The sequence below is a fragment of the Nicotiana tomentosiformis genome, chromosome 7 (assembly GCF_000390325.3).
Source record: "Nicotiana tomentosiformis chromosome 7, ASM39032v3, whole genome shotgun sequence".
Taxonomy (NCBI): domain Eukaryota; kingdom Viridiplantae; phylum Streptophyta; class Magnoliopsida; order Solanales; family Solanaceae; genus Nicotiana; species Nicotiana tomentosiformis.
The window spans coordinates 84,966,994-84,990,584 of NC_090818.1; the positions used below are offsets into that span (position 1 = coordinate 84,966,994).

Consider the following 23,591-nt stretch of genomic DNA (forward strand, 5'->3'; position numbering starts at 1 on the left):
TTGAATTTACGCCAGAGGCGATGGTTGGAGCTACTGAAAGACTATGATATTGATATTTTATACCATCTAGGGAAGGCAAATGTATTAGCTGACGCCCTCAGCCATAGATCTATGGGTAGCCTATCATATTTACAGCCAAAGAAGAGTGAGATAGCCCGTGAGTTTCATCAGCTAGCTAATCTTGGAGTTCGATTACTAGATTCAGGTGATACCGAAGTTACTATTCAGGACACGACAATATCCTCTTTAGTAACTGAAGTGGTGGAACGTCAGTATGAGGATCCTATGCTAGTTAGGACTAAAGGACTCTAAGCAGTTTTCAACCACTCCTTAATGATCTTAGCCTTCTCCATAGCCTGATGTATGAGGTTTGGTCCTATCAACTCTGCTTCCCCAATCTCGAACCATCCAATGGGAGATCGATATTTCCTACCATATAAAGCCTCAAACGGTGTCATCTGAATACTAGCATGATAATCGTTGTTGTAGGCAAATTCTATAAGTGGCAATTGATCATCCCAGCTACCCTTGAAGTCAAGAACATAAGCATGTAACATATCCTAAAGCGTCTGAATAGTCTGCTCTACCTGCCCGTCAGTCTGCGGGTAAAAGGTTGTACTATGATTACCTAAGTACCCAAAACTTGCTGAAATATCTTCCAAAATTTAGCTGTGAATTGTGCCCCCCGATCAAAAATGATGGAAACTAGAGTGCCGTGCAACCTGACTATTTCCTTGATATACAACTGAGCATATTGTTCCGCTATGTCGGTAGCTTTAACAGGTAAGAAGTGCGCTGATTTCATGAGTCGATCCACAATCACCCAAATTGAGTCAAACTTGCGAGGAGTGTTGGTCATCTCCCATTTCCACATCATAATTTCTATGTTCTATGCCAACCCATCGGGCCTTTGATGTTCGACCTTCACTTATTGACAATTTGGATATCATGCCACAAAGTCTACTACCTCTCTCTTCATGTCATTCCACCAGTAGACTTCCTTAAGATCATGGTACATCTTCATAGAGCCTGGGTGCACGGAATACCTGGAATTATGAGCCTCGGCCATGATTCTTTCCCGGAGACCATCTACATTAGGAACACATAACCGCCCTTGATACCTTAGTGTACCATCATCCATGCCAAGAGAAAAAGCCATGGTCTTATGTTTATGAATCCCCTCCTTCAACTGTACTAACAAAGGATCGTCGTACTGCTTCTCCTTGACTTCCACAACCAGTGATGTTTCAGCCCTATTTTGCACAATCACCCCTCCTTCACCAGAGTCCACAAGACGAACTCCCAAACTAGCCAACTGATGAACCTCCTTGGCCAACGTCCTTTGATATGCCTCCAAGTGAGCCAAACTATCCATAGATTCCACAACATTAGCCTTTCCCGGATGATTGAGAATATCGATGTCGTAGTCCTTGAGTAACTCAAGCCATCTTTTCTGCCTCAGATTCAATTCCCTCTTCTTGAAAATATATTGAAGGCTCTCGTGGTCCGTGAAAATATCCACATGGACCCCATACAAATAATGATGTCAAATCTTCAATGCAAAAACCACCGCCGTGAGCTCTAAGTCATGTGTTGGATAGTTCCTCTTATGATTCTTGAGTTGCCTAGAAGCATAAGTGATCATCTTTCCATGTTGCATCAATACACACCTAGTCTGATTCTCGAAGCATCACAATATACCACAAACCCATCCGTACCCCTTGGTAGGATCAACACCGATATCGTAGTTAATCTTGATTTCAACTCTTGGAAGCTTCTTTCACAAGCATCTGACCATTGGAACTTAACTGCCTTATGTGTTAATTTAGTCAACGTAGAGGCAAGAGAAGAGAACCCCTCCATAAACTTTCTGTAATACCCAGCTAAGCCCAAGAAACTGCGAATCTCTGTTGGAGTTATAGGCCTCGGCCAATTCTTCACAACTGTAATCTTCTGCAGATCAACCTTAGTTCCTTCTCTGGAGACGACATGACCTAAGAATGTGACAGATTCAAGAAAAAATTCACACTTTGAAAAATTTGCATACAACTTGTGTTGATATAGAGTCTGCAAAATGCCTTGAGATGATCGGCATGGTCCTCTCCACTTCGTTAATATACAAGAATGTCGTCAATGAACACTATCACAATGGAGTCGAGAAAAGACTTGAAGACTCGATTCATAAAATCCATGAAAGCTGCTGGGGCATTTGTTAGCCCAAAAGACAATACCAGAAATTCAAAGTGCCCATACCGGGTTTTGAAAGCTGTTTTAAGAATATCATGCTCCCTGATCTTCAATTGGTGATATTCGGATCTTAAGTCAATCTTGGAGAAATACCTAGCACCCTACAATTGATCGAACAAGTCATCTATCCTTAAAATTGGGTACTTATTCTTGATCGTGTCCTTGTTGAGCTGTCGATAGTCAATACACATTATCAGTGACCCATCTTTCTTCCTTACAAAGAGAACCGGTATGCCCTAAGGCGACACACTCATTCGGATGAAACCCTTCTCTAACAAATCATTTAATTGTTCCTTTAGCTCCTTTAATTATACCAGTGCCATTCTGTAGGGTGGAATAGATATAGGCTGCGTGCATGGCATCACATCAATCGAAAAATCAATCTCCTTCTCCATTGGGGTCCCAGGGAGCTTATCCGGAAAGACCTCCAGAAATTCATTCACTACAGGCACAGACTCAAGTGTAGGTGCTTCAGCGTCGGTGTCCGTAACCCTGACCAAATGGTAAACACGCCCCTTGTTGATTATCTTCGTGGCCTTATGGTAAGAAATAAACCTACCCTTCAGTACCACATCATCCCCCTTCCATTCAATAACTGGCTCATTTAGAAATTCAAATCTAACGGATCTGGTTCGGCAATCAAGCTTAGCAAAACATGAATAAAGCCAGTCCATCCCCATTATTACATCAAAATCAACCATCCCCAACTCCATGAGATCGGCCATGGTGTCCCGACCATGCACCGTGACAATAATATCCCTATAAACACGCACTGCCATAATAGACTCACTAACCGGAGTAGATACAGAGAATGACTCATGAAGTTGTTCCGGTTCTATCCCAAATTCCATAGCAACATAAGGAGTGACATATGACAAAGTGAAACCGAGATCAATAAGGGCATATACATCATGAGATTGGACAGTCAATATACTTGTAACAACATCTAGAGAAGCCTCTGAACTCTAGCTATCCTTCATAGCATAGAAACAGTTGGTTCCTTCCAAACTCTGTGCTCCACCCCTAGCTGCACCACACCCTGTGGGTGTTGGAGTGCCTCGAGCTGGAGGAGGTGTTGCGGATGTAGTATCTGCAGAACTGGCTGGGTGTGTCATACCCCTTCCCACACCTTGGTGGGACGAATGGAAATACCTCTGAATATGACCCCTAATACCGCACCCGTAGCATATGGGCTGGTCCATGAAGCAGGCCCTGAAATGCATCTTCCCACACCTAGGGCATGGGAGCCTCTGCTGCTGCTTGAATCTTCCTCCAGGCCGACCTTGCTGGTGGGGTCCCATATTGCTCTGACTGGGCTTGAAACGACTCCACTACTGCTGACAGGGCCTTGATGGTGGTGCACTAACAGAAGATTGAGCAAAGGACTGGGATGGCCTTGACGACCCTCCCCTGAATGTTGTCCTATCACCACCACCACCGGAAGATCCACCAAAGTTGCCCGCAGACCGGGCCTTATAGCTACCCTCTCGCTCCAATCTGGTTCTTCAATTTGCAGGTCTCTGTGGCTTGAGAAAATGCCACCATCTTACCATAGTTCATATCAAAATTCAAGGCAGCTGTAGCGGCCTCATTAATAACCAAGGGGCTGAGGCCCTACACAAACCGTTGAACTCTTGCCTCCATAGTGGCAACATGTAGATGGCATACTTAGACAGGCGTGCTAACCTCATATGGTACTCCCACACACTCATGATACCCTACTTCAGGCTCTCTAACTCAGCAGCACGGGCCACCTTAGTCTCAGCATCCAATAATTGGTCAATGAAGGCGTTGGCAAATTCACTCCACCTCGCCGGAGGGATCCCCTCCTCACGGGACTCCTCCCACATATCGAATCAAGAACAGACCACCTCTTTTAGGCGGTAGGAGGCCAACTCCACTCCCTCAATATTAGTAGCATGCATCACTCAGAGAGTTTTGTGCATCTCATAAATAAAGTCTTGAGGGTCCTCCTCAGGATCATTACATGTGAACACCGGAGGATCCAGCTGAAGAAATCTGTTCACCCTGGAACTAGCAGAATCCCCTTACTGGCTGGAAGAAGCAGGTGCAACATTCGATCTCTGGGCTTGGGAAGCCACTATCTGGGCCAACATTTATATGGATCCCCTAAGATCCCCATCAGAAACACCAGGACCGGAAGTTGGGGCTGGAGGTGGAATAGTTGCACCCTCAGTAGGAGTAAGGAATGGTGCAGTCTGAGTAGGAGTAGTAGAATCAGGCAGTGTAGTAGCTGGGGGAATATACTCACCCCTCGGGTGCTCACCTGCATCATTAGGTATAGAATTGACTGCCACTCCTGGGGTGGCATCGGCTCCTTGGACAATTCTTGCTTTCTTCCTAGATGCCATATACTGAAACTTAGAGCAATGTACGAGTTAGAGGAGGAACAGTCTTACAATCAGCTCTATCGCATGATCTAGAACATCAAGGAAGAGTATTATTCCTAAATGCCCAAGTAGCCCCCTAATTATAGATGTGGTCGACAACACACTGGTAAGAAAGACTCTACTAGACACGGCTCCGAGACATCCTAGGACACTTTCAAACCTTAGGCTCAGATACCAAGCTTGTCATGTCCCGACCTCGGGGAGCGCGACCGGTACTCAACCGAGATACCCCGGTCGAGCAAGCCTGCAAAATTCCATCTACTGAATTCACCCATGAATAAAGAGAAGATATATTTCATTAATTAGACAGTAAGAGGTCATGTGAATAACACCATTTCATTTTCATTAGCTACGTCATTAACAAGTCTCCAAAATAGTACACTATACGTTCGTAGTTAAAGTGGAACATGTGATACAATTACAACAATTTTAGTTTAACTTTCCCAAAACAAGATACAACCCAAACAATTTCTACGGAGCCTATTACAGAAACAAAGGAGTGCTATGACAGTTCCAGCAACAAGGCCCCGGCTATACCTCAAAATGCTATGTACAAAGGATAAGAGATACATGACCCCAAAATGAAGTGGGGCTCACCAAGTCAGCTGAGGAGAGCGTGTGCTGCTATCACTGATCAATACCACCTGCATCCATTAAAGATGCAGTGCCCCCGGCAAAAGGGATGTTAGTACATATAGAATAGTACTAGTATGTAAAACTAAACACCCTCTCAATAGAACGAGTAACAGTAAACGGAGAAGGAAACATAAAATCAATAAGAGACTCAAACAGTATCAAGGTGTCAAGTTAGGGGAAAGGTAAATTTCAAGTAAGTTTCAATCTTTTTAAGTTGGGAGATCTTTAGTACCGATATACCACCGTTCTTTTAGCACGAAGTTCGTTCTCAGCCCGATCGGCTAAGTCATCTCACACCGAGACATCCACCCACAATACCACCATGTGCGCAGCTTGGCATCCGATCTCAGCTCGATCGGCTAAGCTGTCTCACCAGAATGTCTTGTGGTTTGATATCAAATCACATCTTGCTAGCAATAATCTCATCCCATTTAAGGGGAAACATCTCAACACATCAATCTCATCCCAAATAAGGGGAAACAACCTCATCACATTAACACGGGGATTTACCCCTCAATCACTCCTACACCGGCACGTGTAGTTTTGGGGTTTGGTTATTTTGACCTACCTTTACTCGGTGGCTAAACAATATTCCCAAAGAATTTATTATTTAAAGGATTTACCACTCATTTCATAATCTTTCACATATCAATCATTTTATTGGCACCAATGGCCATAACGCAATATCATTCTTGGCACGTTGGCCGTACTTCATATTTCATACTCCTTTCTTTCACTTTCAAATATCATCATGGGTCATCAACAATAAGGCTTTTCAAATTAAGACTTTAAATACACATGTGAGCAAATAAGAGTCTTAGGCACATGGAGATTTCTTACACAATTTTGGCATAATAACTTTCATTTGGGCTTGTAACGAAGCTTTTTTAGCAATACATTTCGTGTGTTATATGAGGTATTCTTGGAACATATTGTATACCAAATTGATATTCTTGGAATTTAGTTTCTAGCGCTCTTAACCATTCATTCATATGACATTTGAATAAAAAGATATAATAGTCAAAAGAAGAGCCAATGCTAGGGTGCCAAGCTAGCACCTCTTTGACTTTTCACAAGTGGATATATATATATATATATATATATATATATATATATATATATATATATATATATCCCTTATGTCGTCTCTTTCTTCATTTTTCCACAGACCACGACAAAAATAAGACCATAAAACTACCTTTAAGCTCTCTACAAGGGTTTCAAAGAAGATTAATATCTCGGGTACGAAATCAGGAAGCGATAACATTAGAATGATCCCTACGACGTAAGTATCGCTATATCGCCTCTCTTTTTCTTTGTAGTTTGAGTTTTGGAAGGTACTTCATAGTTAATAAAATGCATAATTTCTGTATTTAAGCTTTTAAATATCAAGGAAGGTTGATAAATTTGTTTCCTAATAGTTAGAACTCACGGGACGATGATCGGAAGCCATGAGTTCGATTTATTTCACTTTTAGTGGACTATTTTGTAGCCCACTCCTGTTGGCCTATTGTGCTGCTGATTTGTGGAGTTTTTAAGGATAAAGGGCATGGAGAACTACCACATGTGGTAGGTAGTGGGCTAGTCACCCGTCGTTATAATTTCAGGCTAATTGATAACTTGTTGATTAGGTATGTTATGGTATATTTGGGTTTTTTTTGTATTGTTATTTTTGAGTTGCTGGTTGTATTATGTTATTGTTTCACCTACAGTAGGCTTGAGGGAGCAGTAAAATCAACGGAAATGCTGCCCGTTTTATTTTAGAATCGAGTTATCATTTGAGATATGTGATATACTAGCGCCATCTAAGTTGTACATTTATTTCTTTGTTATAGGGTTGTCGCGCTAGTTGTCATAAGTTTTTTGTTGAGTTGCATTGACGACTTGAGGTATGTTAAGGCTATCCCTTCTTTCCTTTTGGCATGATCCATATGATACAACGAAACGAGCAAGAACATAACTTTCACAATTCTATTCTTAGAAGTACAAGGGTTGCCTATGTTCTTGATTCTCTATATGTCGTACTATCATATCGTCTGTTCATGGATCTCATGACATTCCGAGTGATCTTATTGACTTACTTCATTATGCATTGCATTTATTTATACATGTATATTGACCCATGACCAGATGGCGTTATATACATGTATAGTATATGTATATGGGATATGGGGAAAGGTTATGGCATTATATACGCACCACCACCTGATAAGCTCGGATACGTTGATAATTTCGCCCACTGAGGCTGAGATGATATGATGGGTTTCCCTCAGAGGCTTGATGATGTTTTGTACGCATATATCTATGCATGATATGACATTTATACGCATATGCATGATATTATAAATGTTTCATGATTCACAGTGCTATTCAGACTTACAGGTTGAGTCCTTTACTCCATGTTTCTTTCATATCTTTTATATACTAATTTTTATGCATTACATACTCGATACATTATTTGTACTGATGCCCCTATTACCTAGGGGCTTGCGTTTCTTGCCCGCAGGTGCAGGTAGACAGACAGACGGTCCCCCTTCTTAGTATCCTTGCTCAGTGAGAGTCATTGTGCTCCATTTATTCCGGAGTTGCTACTGGGTTTTGGTACGATACTTTTGTATTCATATATAGGTATGACGGGGCCCAGTCTCATCCTGTATACAGTTGTACATTCTATTAAGAGTCTGTAGACAGTCATGTATAGTCAGATAGTATGTGGCCTTGTCGGCTTGCCCTACCGTATTCCGTATATATATGTATATATCTCTTTTGGGCATGTTTTACCGTGTATGTTATTCACATGAATCAATAGTTTATTGCCAGGCGTTATGCATGACCTACACTTATTTTATGTTTATATCTTAGACGTATACTTAGGGGTGTTCGACAGGTAGAACTCAGGCACTCGTCACGGCCCATCGGTTTGGGGCATGACAGTGGCTGACTCGAGTAAGGAGATTTCTAAATACAGGGTATGTTACACTTTATGGGTGTATGGAAATCATAAAATGATTTGAGTTTGTATTTGTGACTGATGTAGTGTGCATGGAGTAGGGATTTACTCGACTGCGTTAAGATGGGATACTTCTTTGGGTGTTGGTGTGCTGATGGATCAAAGATCGTTCGGCTTATTTGAGTAGTGCATTGAGAGTATAATAGGGTTGATGACTCTCGAGAAGGTTCTAATAGGTTTAAGGTTCATGTGTGGCGTTTGAGAAATTTCAAAAATTTGTATAAAGGCTAAGATATGAGAATTGTATTAGGTGGTGTTGGGACTGGTGGTATATCTGTATCATTAGAGGTCATTTCAGTATTAGAAAGGTAAAAGGAACAGCTTTAAATTCACGTAAGGTCTCTTAAGAGTGGGTATCTCGGATGCGGTATTTTGAGCGCTTAAAAGGAAATATGGTAGCTTATGGACTTTAGGACGACGTGGTTTCATGCTACTATCTCATGTGGTGAGATTTGGGTAAGGATCGTGGTATACTAGCAAGGAGAAGTATTGAAGGCAATTCAGAAGAAACTCAGAGAAGATAGGACGGCAGGGTAGTATGTTGAATAAGTACGGTAATGGGTATAATTGGTTCTTTTGGTTCTTATGAACTTGTGAGTCTCTACATGTGTTTTGTGGAAATACTATTGGGCTTGGCGACCTGCGTGACTTGGTTAGGTTCGAGGAATTCAGTTCTGATGGCTTGGTTATGTACAAATGGGTCTCGTAGAGTTTTAGATGATTTCTACCACGGCTTGGTGTGGATATTTTCTACATGCATGGGGAGTTTATTATGTGTTGTGATTTTATCATAAATAGGATCAGGTGAAAGGTTTCTAGCTCATCGAGTATATAATCTACTTGTGAATCAAGGTCAATAATGTGGTTCTCGTGTTTTCATATGATGGCACGATAGATGCAGTGCATCGTGTCGGATTGAGATTTGCATGTGCAAGATCGCGGTTCAGTTTTGAAAGGAAGGTCATGAATTCTTAGACATCATGGACGATTCCAGATCTTGGCCAACTCTGAATTGCTTCAGTCTTCTTCGGATCTACCATGATCCCCTCACTCGATACCACATGACCCAAAAATGCCACTGAATCAAGCCAGAATTCACAACTTCTTCTCTCTCAAGGTTTGGAGCATGATCCTCATATGCTGCTCATGATCTTTTCGACTGCGGGAGTACACCAGGATGTCGTCAATAAATACAATGACGAATAAATTAAGATATGGCAAGAATGCACAGTTCATCAGGTGCATAAATGTTGTTGGGGCGTTGGTCAGCCCAAATGATATCACAAGGAACTTGTAGTGACCATATCGTATCCTAAAGGCAGTCATCGGAATACACAAATCCCGAATCTTCAACTGATGATACCCTGATAGCAAATCAATATTTGAGAACACTCTAGTACCCTGTAGATGATCAAATAAGTCATCAATGTGCGATAATGGGTACTTGCTCTTCCATGTAACCTTATTCAACTGCCGATAATAAATACATATGCGCATAGAACCATCCTTCTTCTTCACAATTAAAATCGGAGCACCTCACGACGATACACTAGGCCGAATGAAACTCTTATCAAGAAACTCCTGTAATTTCTCATTTAACTCCTTCAACTCTACTGGGGCCATATGATATGGTGGAATAGAAATGGGCTGAGTGTCCGGAAATAAGTCAATATCAAAATCGATATCCCTATAGGGCGGCATGCCTGGAAAATCTACTAGAAATACATCTGGGAAGTCTCTCACTACCAGAACTGACTCAACGATGGGAGTATCAGCACTAACATTTCTCACAAAGGCTATATAAGCATCACACCCCTTCTCAACCATCCGCTAAGCCATTAAAAAGCACACAACCCTGCTAGGAACGTAATCCAATGTACCCTTCCACTCTAACTGCGGCAAACCTGGCATAGCCACTGTCACAGTCTTGGCATGATAATCCAGAATAGCATGATAGGGCGATAGCCAATCCATCCCAAAATCACATCAAAGTCTACCATATTGAGTAGCAATAGATCAACTCTGATCTCAAAACCACTAATAACAACTAAATATGACCGATACACACGGTCCACAACAATAGAATCTCCCATAGGCTTGGACACATAAATAGGAGAACTCAAAGAATCACAAGATATATCCAAATACGGAGCAAAGTAAGATGGTACATATGAATAAGTGGATCCCGGATCAAATAAGACTAATGCATTTATATGACAAACAGGAACCATACCTGTGATGAGTGTGTCTGAAGCGACTGCCTTCGTCCTATACAGAAAAGCATAGAATCTGGCCTGACTTCCCCCTTTAGGGCAACCTCTACTCACCTGACCCCCGCCCCTAGCTAGTTGTGTGGGGTGGAGCAGTAACTGGAGCAGCAACCATAGCATGTGAAGTCTGTGGGCCTGGTGGAATCCGTGGAGCCTGAGTAGTCTACGGAGGTGCACCCCTCTTAAGTTTGGGGCAGTCTCTCACCATATGACGGGTATCACCCCACTCAAAGAAAGCTCTCAATGGGCGTGGCTGCTGGAACTGGCCCTGGCCTGGTCGGTTGGACTGACCGCTGAAGGCACCCCGTGTAGAAGGTGCACTAGAAAGTGGCTGAGTAAAGTGTGCAACCTGAGACCTCGAAATAACTGGAGCACCACTAGAAGCTAAAATTGCTGAATGAACTGGACGGCTCACATTGCCTCTACTATGACATGCTGTAACTAGGGCACCGGTACCACTATATCCGCCAGAATCTCGAGGCCTCTTTGCCTCCTTTTCCTCTCTCTCTCTCTTTTACGGCCCCGCATACCCTCCAACCTTCGCGCGATCTCTACCACCCGCTGGTACGGAGTATTTATCTCCAACTCTCGAGCCATGCTATATCTAATACCATAGTTGAGCCCCTTCAATGAATCGACAGACTCACTCTTTAACTGTAGAAACCAAGGAAGGAACATGTTTAGATAAATCACTGAATCTGACAGCATATCTGACACCGTCATAGTGACCCGGCGCAGCTTCTCAAACTCCACGTGCCATGCATCCCGAAGAGTTTAGGGAACAAACTCTCTCAAGAACATCTCTGAAAACTGAGTCCATGTAGGTGAAGCTGCATCGGTTGGGCTACCATCCTCGTAAGTCTGCCACCACTGATATGTTACTCCTGATAGCTGGAAAGTAGTAAAATTAACTCTGCTCGTCTCCATAATACCCACGGTGCGGAGAATACAGTGGCACTTCTCTAGAAACTCCTTTGCATCCTCTGAAGCTAAGCCACTGAAAGTAGGGGGATGATATTTCTTGAACCTCTCAAGTCTAAGTTGCTCCTCCTCAGATGCCACTACCCTAACCTCGAGCTGAACCGGAATAACAGGCTGCAGTGGCATAACCTCTGGGGCCTGATTAACATGGACCTGCTGATCTGGAGTACAGGCCACGGGAGTCTAAGCTCCTCCCCCAGTCGGAGATGTGGCTGGTGCAAGTGGAATAAACCTCACCTGAGCTAGAGTACCGAACATGCTCAAGAACTGTGGAGGGTCTCCTCAAGTGCAGGGGTGGCAATAGACGCCTCAGGTTCCTATCCCCCAACTGGAGCTACTGGTGGCTCCTCTGTTGCAGCTCTGGCAGGTGCTTTAGCTGCACCACGTGTCCCGCGTCGGTCTTTATCACATCCCCCCCCCCCCGGCTTCACGCGGTTCTAGTGGAGGCGCGGGTGTCTGATCGTCGGATCCAGCAGTGCGTATCCTCACCATCTGTAAGAGAATAGAAAGTCAAAGATTTAGTTTCTGAAGTCAACTAATTCGCTCGATAATGAATTAAAGAAGTGGAGTTTCCCTAACAGTTCCGTAGCCTCTCGAAGATAAGTACATACGTCTTCGTACCGATGCACAAGACTCTACTAAACTTGCTTATGACTCGAAACACCTATGAACCTAGGCTCTGATACCAACTTGTCACGACCCCTATTTCCCTCCTTAGGATGTCATGACGGAACCTAGTCTCTAAGACTAGGTAAGCCTAACAACGAGAGAATATGACAGAAATAAAGGCTAGAAACAGGATATAAACTAATAAGTCTCATAAATATCTCAAAATCTGAATCACAACTACAATGCTCCCAAAACCTGGTGAGACAGAGTTATAAGCTCTACAGTTAATAGTGTCTAATAAAAGAAACAACAATACTGAAAAGATAACAGAAGGTGACTCTGAGGCCTACAGACGTCGAGTAGGTATACCTTGAAGTCTCTGAAAAATAGCTACAAATCAAGCATTAACGTGCAGCACGGGCAGACGTACCTGGATCTGCACAAAAAGATGTACAGAAGCGTAGTATGAGTACACCACAACAGTACCCAAAAAGTATCAAGCCTAATCTCAGTAGAGTAGTGACGATGCTAGGTCAAGAAACCTACTAGGACATGAATAACAGAGCAAAAATGTAATAACAAGAGGTAATGGGAAAGTGAGAAATAAATTATAACGAAGCAGGTTAGTAACGTAGATTAAAGACAGAATTGTAAGATTAAAGGTAACAAGAAGGGAGAAAATAATAAGAACTACAATAGTCAAATACAAACAAAACTGATAAGACAAGGAAGAAATAAAATAACAAGAACTGTTCAACCAATAACTTGTTTCAATATGAAATGCACAACAAGAATCACAACCGAGGTATCGCCTCGTATTCACTTTTTACAATTTCAATCACAATCTTTCCTTATATAACCGCGGAACCTTACATTTAGTTTTAAAAATTATTTTTTTCCGAAATAGCTACCCGCACTTTAGTCCACCTTATCACACCGCGTGGCTTCAAGTAGTTCCCCTAGTAGCAACATGCGTATCAAGCCCACCTTATCTCACCGCATGCGTATCAACCCACCAGATAATCATAACTCGCATCACAAGTACCCATATGCCACAACTTGCCAGGAGAATCAACAATATCAATGTTACCACAATAAATAGTCCATTGCTCAACCACAATATGTACAAGAATCTCAACAATAACAAAATAAAGGTGAATAGCTCAACGAGAAAGATATCTCAATAATTAACAACTTTGCTTCAATGTGATAATGGCTTTCTCAACTTCAACACCAATAACTCAACAATAATATATTTCACAAAATAACAACTTCAATTACAAGTAATTCAAAAATTTAAAGATGTAACAAAACACAAGGAAGGCATAGGGTTCGCATTTACAAACCCTCACAATTGCGAAGAAAGGCTCTCAAATGCGGCCACTAACAGACTGAGGAAATGTCGCAATTGCGACTTAGTCTTAAAAAATGTGAAGACTGTCCTCCTCGCAAATGCGAGCTATCCTACCCTGGCCATTATTTCACAAATGTGAACCAGGAATCTCATTTGCAATACCTTTCCCTCCTCTACCATGTTCGCAATTGTGAAGTTGGTGCTCGCAATTGCGATTTGAGAGCACCAGCACACCATATTTTCTTTTTTCAGTTCAAATCATTCTGAAAGATGTCTGAAACTCATCCGAGCCCTCGGGGCTCCAAATCAAACATCCATACAAGCCTAGAAATATCATACGAATTCACTTGCGCAATCAAAACACAAAAATAACATCTAAAACTGCGAATTGGACACCAAAATGCATGAATTTCAAAGTAAAGTTCAAGAACTTCTAAAATTGCTAAGCGTTCGAATCCTATCAATTCACTTCTAAATAAAACCAAATTTTGTAGACAAGTTCTAAATAGCATAGCAGACCTATTCCAATTCTCAAAATCATATTCTGAACCCTATATCTAAAAGTTAACCAACAGTAAAACATCTAAACTTGAAATTGCTAATTTTCAGCAAAACAACACAAATCAACCTACGAAATTTCAAATTCGATTCCGAGCATATACCCAAGTCCAAAATCACGATATGAAGCTACAAAACCATCAAAATACTATTTCGGGGTTATTTTTACAAAAGTCAACCATTGGTCAACATAAACAACTTAGGCTTCTAAGCCAAGGATCAAAGGGTCTAAATCAACCCAAAACCTTCCAGAAACAAAACCAATCAACCCAATAAGTCATAAAACCTGAATTATACATGTGTGAACCATCAAAAAGGGAAGAGGGACGAAATTACACAAAATAACTAGTCGGGTCATTACACAGAGGTAGTTAGAGTTGTTAATAAACTATGATATCACCATTTTATATCATCCCGGGAAGGCCAACGTGGTGGCCGTTGACTTCAATAGAAAGGCAGAGATTATGGGTACCCTTGCATATATTCCAGTTGGTGAGAGACCGCAAGCATTGGATGTTCGGGTTTTTGGCCAATCAATTCGTGAGGTTAGATATTTCGGAGCCTAGACGGGTTCTTGCTTGCGTGATTTCTCGGTCTTCTTTGTATGAGTGCATCAGAGCGCGTCAGTCTGATTGTCGCGCCCCGTTTTCTCGTGAAAGCGGGCTTCGACATGTGATAACTCTTTTAAATGGGTATTAAAAGAGAAGAGTCGCCATCTAACGATTTAGAATGCGTTAGGGAACCTATTTGCAAATAAATCTAAGTTAACTAGTCTACATCATCAAAGATCGGGTAAGGGTTCAAATTACTTCGAAGAGAAAGTGTTAGGAACTCTTCGAGGTCCACAACTGTGGTTCCCGACCTAATTCTAGACTATGTGAGATTATTGGGTTAAACTAAATTGTAGGTTGCTGAGTTGTGAATTAATCCTAAATGGTCAAAGCAATTAATTAAAACTAGTAACGAAAAAATATAAGAATTGTATATCGTAAAAAAGCCTACTTAATTACATAAAAGGGGGACCTAAATTTTTAAGCCTGATGGATCAACTCCCGTGCAAAGTCTTCTAAGACTTTTATAGCCAAAAGTGCAATGGCTATTCAAGTAATTATCTTGTCCGCTACCCTCATTACTATCTTTAAGTTGTTAGCCTAAGACCGCACAAATCAATTCTAAATCACGTCTTAATTCAAAACTACCTGTCCCTTCCTATAGTCCAGGACGCTTTGGACACTATTCTAAATGGATGGTTCTAGACTTAAGGAAAATCCCAAGTTTCTATTTCTATTTTTATTAGCGTCACATAAAAAAGAGCACATTGGGACTTAAACAAGTAACACATAAGGCAAGTAAGGGCTCATGTTGGCCTCCGAATTAATTAAGTAATTAGTAATTACTAGAATAGTAATGGGCTCACAAAAAATGGATAAGCTCCTTAATTAATACTTAAGGCATAAGAGAGATAAAATACCCATGTACGTAGTGAATAGATTACAAAATTGTTCAAATTAAAATGGGTCAACCACCCTAATTATAATAGTTAACTATACATATTATTGGCAAAAAAAGATTGGCAACGAAACAAGAAAGATTTGGCAAAGATATAAAGTTAACTCTTAATTATGTTGCAATGTAAATTTCTAGAAAACAAAGGCTTGAAACATTTAACTATAATAGATATATATCTGGTATTTCAAAGACTCCAATTTTTAAGGTCAAACTCGAAATAAAAAGTTTTATTTTAAAAAATACCTTTTTTTTTTCAGAATAAGCAAAATTGAGTTTAAGGCAAATAAAAACCTCACGTATCATATGTTAGGAAAGCTTAGTTGTCATATGAGCCCAAACACTATCTGAAATTATTAGAATAATTTATTAAAAGGAAGTAAAGAAATTCTTTCCTATACATAGAGATTAGATGCTCAAATAAGAGTTGAACGTGATGATTAACTCAGGTTTTCATAATGAAAAGCATAAGCAGTAAAGTTCTGTAAGTGTCATAATCACCACAAATTTACACGCACATAAAAATAATGTAGCAATCTTAAACCCATGCTTTTCTAATTCATGTTGTACAAGATCATACCAGAGCAAAACAAAACTTAAAATCATACAAAGAGACACAAAGAGGGCGAGCAACTAACCTGGTCGCTTTGCTTCCAACAGAATGCTTAAAGCATTCACATAGCATCACCAAATAACTATTTAGAAGGAACTAATATATACTACACATACAAATTGAATACAAAGGATAAGAGACTAATCTTATTTTACGGAGTGGCTAAATAATATAGTAAAAAATAAAATTACACCAATGCTAAGTTCAGAATACCAAAGCGAGCGAGAAATCCAAACCCGAACAAGACGGCAATAAAGAATATACTCGTTAGTATCCCCATATTGAGTAAAAGAGAGAAATTCAATCTTCGCTTTGACTCGCAACCAGGAGAGAAACCAAATAGGAGAAAGAATAAGAGCAATATATAATAGGGTCAATAAATTTGAGAAGGGTCAGTAGAGATATGCAGTAAAAATATGATGGAGCAAAGGTGTAGTTGTAAGGTGGATATAAGATGTAAAGAGAGTCTGAGCATTAAACTAGAGAATGATATTCAGCACCCCCTTCGTAAGCTCAAGATGCAAGGTATTTATAGTGCATTAGGGGAGAAGTTTCGTTTGAAATTCAAAATAATAATAATAATTAATGGAGCTTGATTTGGGTCTTTGCTAAAGGAAAGGGATGAATTTGGTTGAATTTATGGGAAGGTATGTGAGAGTAACAAAATATGGTAGCAAAATTTTGGGAAAAAATTGTATAAAAATCTGCTATGGTAATTGAAAAGAAGGAGTAAAAATCTTATAAAAGAGGGAGAATTGAATTAAAGAGAAAAATGGGAAAAGGAAATGAACAATAAGATTTAAGGAAAGAAAATATTATATAAAGAATTAAAGTAATGAAATAAGAAAAAAATGAGGGAGGGACGTTGGCAATGGAGTGCAATGTCTAAATCTTTTTATGGAAAATATAATAGTACGAGAGGAATTTGAGGAATGATCCGTTGGAAAATATATTAGGAGAATAAATATAGGGATTTGAATAAGAAGAATAGAAAATAATTAAAAACACAACGACAAAGAAAAAATAAATAAATAAATAAACAACTAAGAAAAAAATCAGAAATTAGATGTAGGCAAATCTTTTGGTCATTTTGGGATAAGACTCTTCCTATTTTAAATCTTGAGCCACTAAAATTCTACTATCAAATTATGAAATAATACATAAGAAAGTAAGAAACGCAAAATTGAGTTTCTATGGTATTACATATAACACAATATTAAAATTGAGTACATAAGATTGTATTTAAAATGATCCACCAAACTTACTGAATGTCGTGTCTCTAAAAAAATGCTTGGTTATATGCTTACAAAAATAAGAGTAAAAATTTATGCAATTTTAAGAAGAACGACATTTTAAAAATGAAATATTGTTTAATTGATTTTAAAGCGAGTAAATGTGCGAGTGAATAATTTTTTTTTTTGCAATAACAAATTATAATGGTCCAATAATAATGATAACAAAAATGAAGATAATAGTAATTATAGTTTAAAAAAAATATAAATTAATGCATTTAAATATCAGTGATTTAGAAGCTCAAGGAAATAATTTAGAAGAAAGGAGGGACAAAATTGGATGTCAACAATGATGACCCCCAATTGATTGTCCTTAAGGACACGGTGATGCCAAGGAGATTTCTATTGGAGATGATGGGGGTATTGCGGATGCAGGGTTAGATTTGTGTGCCCAATATGGATGGGTTACGTGAGTTGATTCTTGAGGAGGCCCACAATTCACGGTATTCCATTCATCCGGGTGCCACAAAGATGTATCAGGATTTGAGGCAGCACTATTGGTGGAGAAGAATGAAGAAAGATATAGTAGAGTTTGTGGCTCGGTGTTTGAACTACCAGCAGGTGAAATATGAGCATCAGATGGCCGATCGAGTGATTTGCTTCAGAGTCTTGAGAGTTCCGAGTGGAAGTAGGAGTGTCTTACCATGGATTTCCTTGTTGGGCTCCCACGAACTTTGAAGAAATGCGACACGGTGTGGGTTATTGTGGATAGAATGATCAAGTCTGTCCACCTCATTCCTGTTGTGACTTCGTATTCTTTAGAGCAGCTGGCTCAAATCAATATCCGTGAGATAGTTCGCCTTTATGATGTGCCGGTGTCCATTATCTCCGATCGAGGCATGTATTTCACATCACATTTCTAGAGAGTTGTGCAGTGTGAGCTAGGTACACGAGTTGAATTGAGTACAACATTCCACCCCTGGACGGACGGGCTGTCCGAGCGCACCATTCAGATCTTGGAGGATATGCTACGCGCCTGTGTTATGGATTTCGGGGTTCATGGGATCAAATCTTACCGCTCGCAGAGTTCGCCTATAACAACAGCTACCAATCGATTATTCAGATGGCTCCTTATGAGGCCTTATATGGGAAGCGATGTCGTTCTCCAATTGGTTGGTTTAATCCGGGAGAGGCCAGGTTGTTGGGCACTGATTTGGTTCGGAATATCTTGGAGAAAGTCAAGTTGATTCAGAATTTGCTTCGTACAACACAATCTAGGCAGAAGATCTACGCTGATCGAAAGGTTCGTGATGTTACACATATGGTAGGTGAGAAGGTATTGCTCAAAGTTTTGCTCATTAAGGGTGTGATGAGGTTTTAGAAGAAGGGCAAGTTGAGCCCTCGGTTTATTAGTCCTTTTGAGGTGCTTGAGAGAGTGGGAGGGGTGGCTTACAGAAGTGCATTGCCACCTAGTCTATCAGGTGTTCACTGTAACAACCCAGCCCGCTAGTGATATTGTCCGCTCTGGGCCTAGGCCCTCATGGGTTTAAAACGTGTCACTAGGGTCTAAGGCTTGTTAACTTATACACCCAGCATCCCTCTTATATTTTGCCGATGTGAGACTCTGTCTAAAGTTTGGGTTGTTACATACACCCCCTCTTATGGACTCAGTTTCCTCGATGAGGTTTGCCCCACCGCATGTGATTCTCCTAGACTCAGCATTGAGGTTTGCCCCCGCCTAACCGGGATTTTCCTAAACTCAATTGAACTCTGGCCCACTACCGGCAAGGCTGACACAAGAGTGGCTCTGGTACCATCTATAACAGCACAACCCACTAGTAATATTGTCCACTTTGGTCCTAGGCTTGCACGAGTTTAAAATACGTCACTAGGGTCTAAGGCTTGTTAACCTATATACCCAGCATCCCTCTTGTGCTTTGCCAATGTGAGACTCTGTCTAAAGGTTGGGGTGTTACATTCACGTAGTGTTTCATCTTTCCATCACATATTTTGAACTTCAGCACGCTATAGCTGGATGGGGATTTTACTCATGATGTGGAGTCGGTGACCATTTTGGACCGGCAAGTTTAGAGAGGTTGTCCGGTCGAGGAAGCTACTTGGGAAGATGAGCAGGAGATGCAGAGCAGATATTCACAACTATTTGAGACTCCGGGTATGATTCTAGACCCATTCGAGGATGAACGTTTGTTTAAGAGGGGGAGAATGTAACAACCCGGCCGATCATTTCGTGTATTGTAGCCCTGTTCCAATGTTTATTGCTTCTTCTATATTCATTTTTGGTTTGGTAACTTGTTGTGGTGGTTGGTTTGGGTTCGGGAATGTTTTGGAGTGAATTGGGACACTTACTCCCAAGGTTGGAAGCTTAAGTTGGAAGAGTTGATCGGAGTTTGACTTTTGTGTAGACGACTCCGGAATAGAGTTTTGATGGTTCCAATAGTTTCATATGGTGATTTTGGACTTAGATGTATGTACGGATGTTGATTTGGAGGTTTGTAGGTTGGTCTGACGGTTTTACGCGAAAGTTAGAAAGTTGAAGGTTTGGAAGATTGAGAGGTTTGACTGAGAGTTTACTTTGTTGATATCGGGTTCAGATTTTGGTTCCAGGAGTTTGAATAGGTCCGTGATGTCACTTATGACTTGTGTGCAAAATTTGAGGTCAATCGGAGTTGATTTGATGTGGTTCGGCATTAGTTTTAGAAATTGGAAGTTCATTAGTTTCATTATGCTTGAATTGGGGTGAGATTCATGACTTCAATGTCGTTTGATGTAATTTGTGGATTTGAGTAAGTTCGTATTGTATTTTAAGACTTGTCGGTATGTTTGGACGGGGTCCCGGAGGCCTCGGGTGTGATTCGGGTCGAATTCGGGCTCATTTTGGACTTGAAGCAATTGCTGAAGAGAGTTGGTTTCTGATGTGACAGCATCTGTGGTTGGCTTGGATGCTGATGCTGCATCGCAGGTGCGGTTAAAGAGGCGCAGATGCAAAGAAGGTTGGGCAGGGCTGTGTCCGCAAATGCGAATGAGCAGCTGTTGAAGCAGAGCCGCAAATGTGGCCTTTGGGTCGCAGAAGCGAAGGTGAAGCTGGAGGAGGTTGTCCACAGAAGTGGAAGATTTTGCGCAGAAGTGCTATTGCAGATGCGACATTTTTCCGCAAAAGTGAAAGTCCAGATTTTGGAGGGAGCCGCAAATGCGGCCAAAATTGTGCAGAAGCGGGACCGCAGGTGCGGATTCACTCACAATGTTATATTTCGAAGGCTTTCATTATTTTTCTCATTTTGAGAGATTTGGAATTCGGCTAAGGGCGAGTTTTGAGAGGGTTTTTACTATAATTGAAGATGTAAGTCAAGTTTATTAAATTTTAATGATAGATATTGATTACCCATTGATTGTTACACCTAGTTTATGTGTGTTTCAGGTGAAATTTGGGGATTTTAGACCATGGTATTAGAGAATGAGATTTGGGGATTTGAGGGTCGATTTGTGGATGGAATTGGATAAAATTAGTATGGTTGAACTCGTAATTGAATGGTGTTCAGAATTTGTGAATTTTGTTAGGTTCCGGGGTGTGAGCTCGGGGTTGACTTTTTTGGGTTGACTTTGCATATTTGATTCAGGACTTTAGCTTTATCGTTTGGAATTATTTCCTATGGCTATTATTAATGATATTAAGTTATTATGGCTAGATTCGAGACATCCAGAGTCCGATATACGCGGGAAGGGCTTGTTAGATGAGTGATTTGGCTTGATTAAGGTAAGTATCTTACTTAACTTGGTTGAGGCACTAGTTGCCTGAATTATTTGTGATAGCTATGTGCTATGGGTGCGTATATATGTGGGGTTTGAGCCCATGGGCTAGCACCGGGGTACTTATCCATGTTCAGGGTTGTGCTTAGACTATGATATGCCTAGAATTGACTATTAAGCTTTAAGCTATGATGTTTCTTATATTCGTAACATTATTTTGAACTATTTGAGCTATTTTTGAGGTTACATAGAGTCTTATTCCCTAAATGAACTATATAATTATTATTTCTATGATAAAATTGCCGATTGAGCTATGATACCACACTTAGCACATGCCTACACTTTGTCATGTCATTTATACCAGTCAAGGAGCATGAGATCTGTTATTCATTCTTCGTATACATGTATTCTTATATATCAGCTTCTGTATGATATGATTTTGACTGGATACCAATGACCATGCCAGCCGATTATGTTGTTACACATGTGATCATGACGGACGGATTGTGTTGTTATGCCTGTGACCATGCCGGGCGGATTGTGTTGTTATGCCTGTGACCACGCCGGGAGGATTGTGTTGTTGTGTTGACCACGCCGGGTGAATTTTTTTGTTATGCTTGTGACCACACCGAATGGATTGTATTATTATGCATGTGACCACGCCAGGCAGATTATGATATTGAGCATGTGATCATGTAGGGCTGGTAGCACGTAGAATTGGCCGTGCTTGTGTGTGGATATAAATCCACCCCCTAGGGTCACCCTCTTATGTTTCTCTCTTGATGGTGTACACGCGGATATTGAGGGAAACTTATTAGTGGTTTGGTATGAAAATGGAAAGGTTGAGGAAAGTCTGGCTAGTGTTTGTTTGGATTTGCATTTCATCTTTACCTGCAACTCCATGGTTATTTACCTGATTCATTTGCATATAACCCGTATATGCTATATTTATTTACTGAGCAGAGTACTTGAGTAGTTGTACACACGTACAAATAGACATTTCATTATGTGCTTTATACTTTATCACATTATTTTTATGTACTTGTTAAATTGATTAAACTGTATAAGTTATAGCAAGTATCATTTATAATTATTGCTTCTTTTACCTCACCGAGGTTAGTTATGATACTTGTTGAGTATATTGGGTCAGTTGTACTCATACTACACTCTTCACTTAATTGTGTAGATCCAGGTGTTAGGACCAGTTATCAATAGTAGATTTACTTGTTGAGCTGAGTTTTAAGAGATGAGGTAGAGCTGCATCCCCCCCTCCCCCTCCCCCCGCAGTCTTGGCGTCTCTTTTCTTATGTATTATTGTCTTTATTTCATACAATATTATATTTAGTCATTTCGGATTTGTATTTCCGTCTTAGAGCTCATGACTATGTATCTACCAGTTATGGAGAAGATTTATCATGTATTAGTAGTATTTTGTTATATTGAGGTTTCCCAATTATGTCATTTCTACAAATTCGATTATTTTGGTTCTTTGTTATTATGTCCGGCTTTGCCTCGCAAGTGTGTTAGGCGCCATCACGATGGGTTAGGATTTTGGGTCGTGACAATTGTTTGCCGGCAGGTTTTGCTTTATTGCTTTTAGGGATACATTTTGCTTTGACACTTTGTGTAACGACCAGACAGGTCGTTTTGAGTTCTAGTGCGTCGTTCGGCGGTTTGAGGTCACGAGTAGCTTCACTTCAGGTATTATGACTTGTACGCGTGGTCGGGATTAAATTTCGTGAAGTTCAGAGTTGAATTAGAAAGAAAATTCTCATTTCGAAAGTTTTAAGTTGGAAGAATTGACTAAGATTAGATTTTAGAGTAAACGGCCCCATAATCGGGATTTGAAGGTTCCAGCAGGTTCGTATGATGATTTTAGACTTGGGTGTATATTCGGATCGGGTTTTGGATGTCCGGGGAGCGTTTCGGCACCTATTGTGAAAGTTATCATTTTGGAAGAATTTCATAAATTTGGGTTGAAGTGCATTTCAATGTTATCGATGTCCGTTTGGAATTCCGAGTCTGAGAATAGCTTTATATGGTAATTCCGGTATTGGGAGCACGTCCAGAAGTGGATTTGGAGGTCCGTAGGTCATTTTGGAGTCGTTTGGCGAAAGTTAGAAATTTGAAGGTTTTTGAGAAGTTTGACCGGAAGTGGACTTTTTGATATTGGGGTCGGAATCCGATTCCGGAAGTTGGAGTAGGTCCATAATGTCAAATGTTACTTATGTGCAAAATTTGAGGGCAATAGGGCGTGATTTGATAGGTTTCGGCATCGAATGAGGAAGTTTGAAGTTTTAAAGTTCATTAAGTTTGAATTGAAGGGTGATTCGTAGTTTCGATGTTGTTTGATGTGATTTGAGGCCTCGAGAAAGTTCATAATGTGTTTTGGGACGTGT

At 40.5% G+C, this 23,591-nt stretch overlaps 1 protein-coding gene across 1 annotated transcript; it reads right to left on the minus strand.

Moving 5' to 3' along the window:
* Window positions 1-308: 308 nt before the first annotated feature.
* Window positions 309-1,375, minus strand: LOC138895924 (uncharacterized). Its single transcript, XM_070180683.1, has 2 exons — window positions 1,047-1,375; window positions 309-429 (listed from the first exon to the last, which is right to left on the minus strand). Exons 1-2 carry the CDS (start codon window positions 1,373-1,375, stop codon window positions 309-311), a joined length of 450 nt encoding a protein of 149 aa, XP_070036784.1.
* Window positions 1,376-23,591: the final 22,216 nt, after the last annotated feature.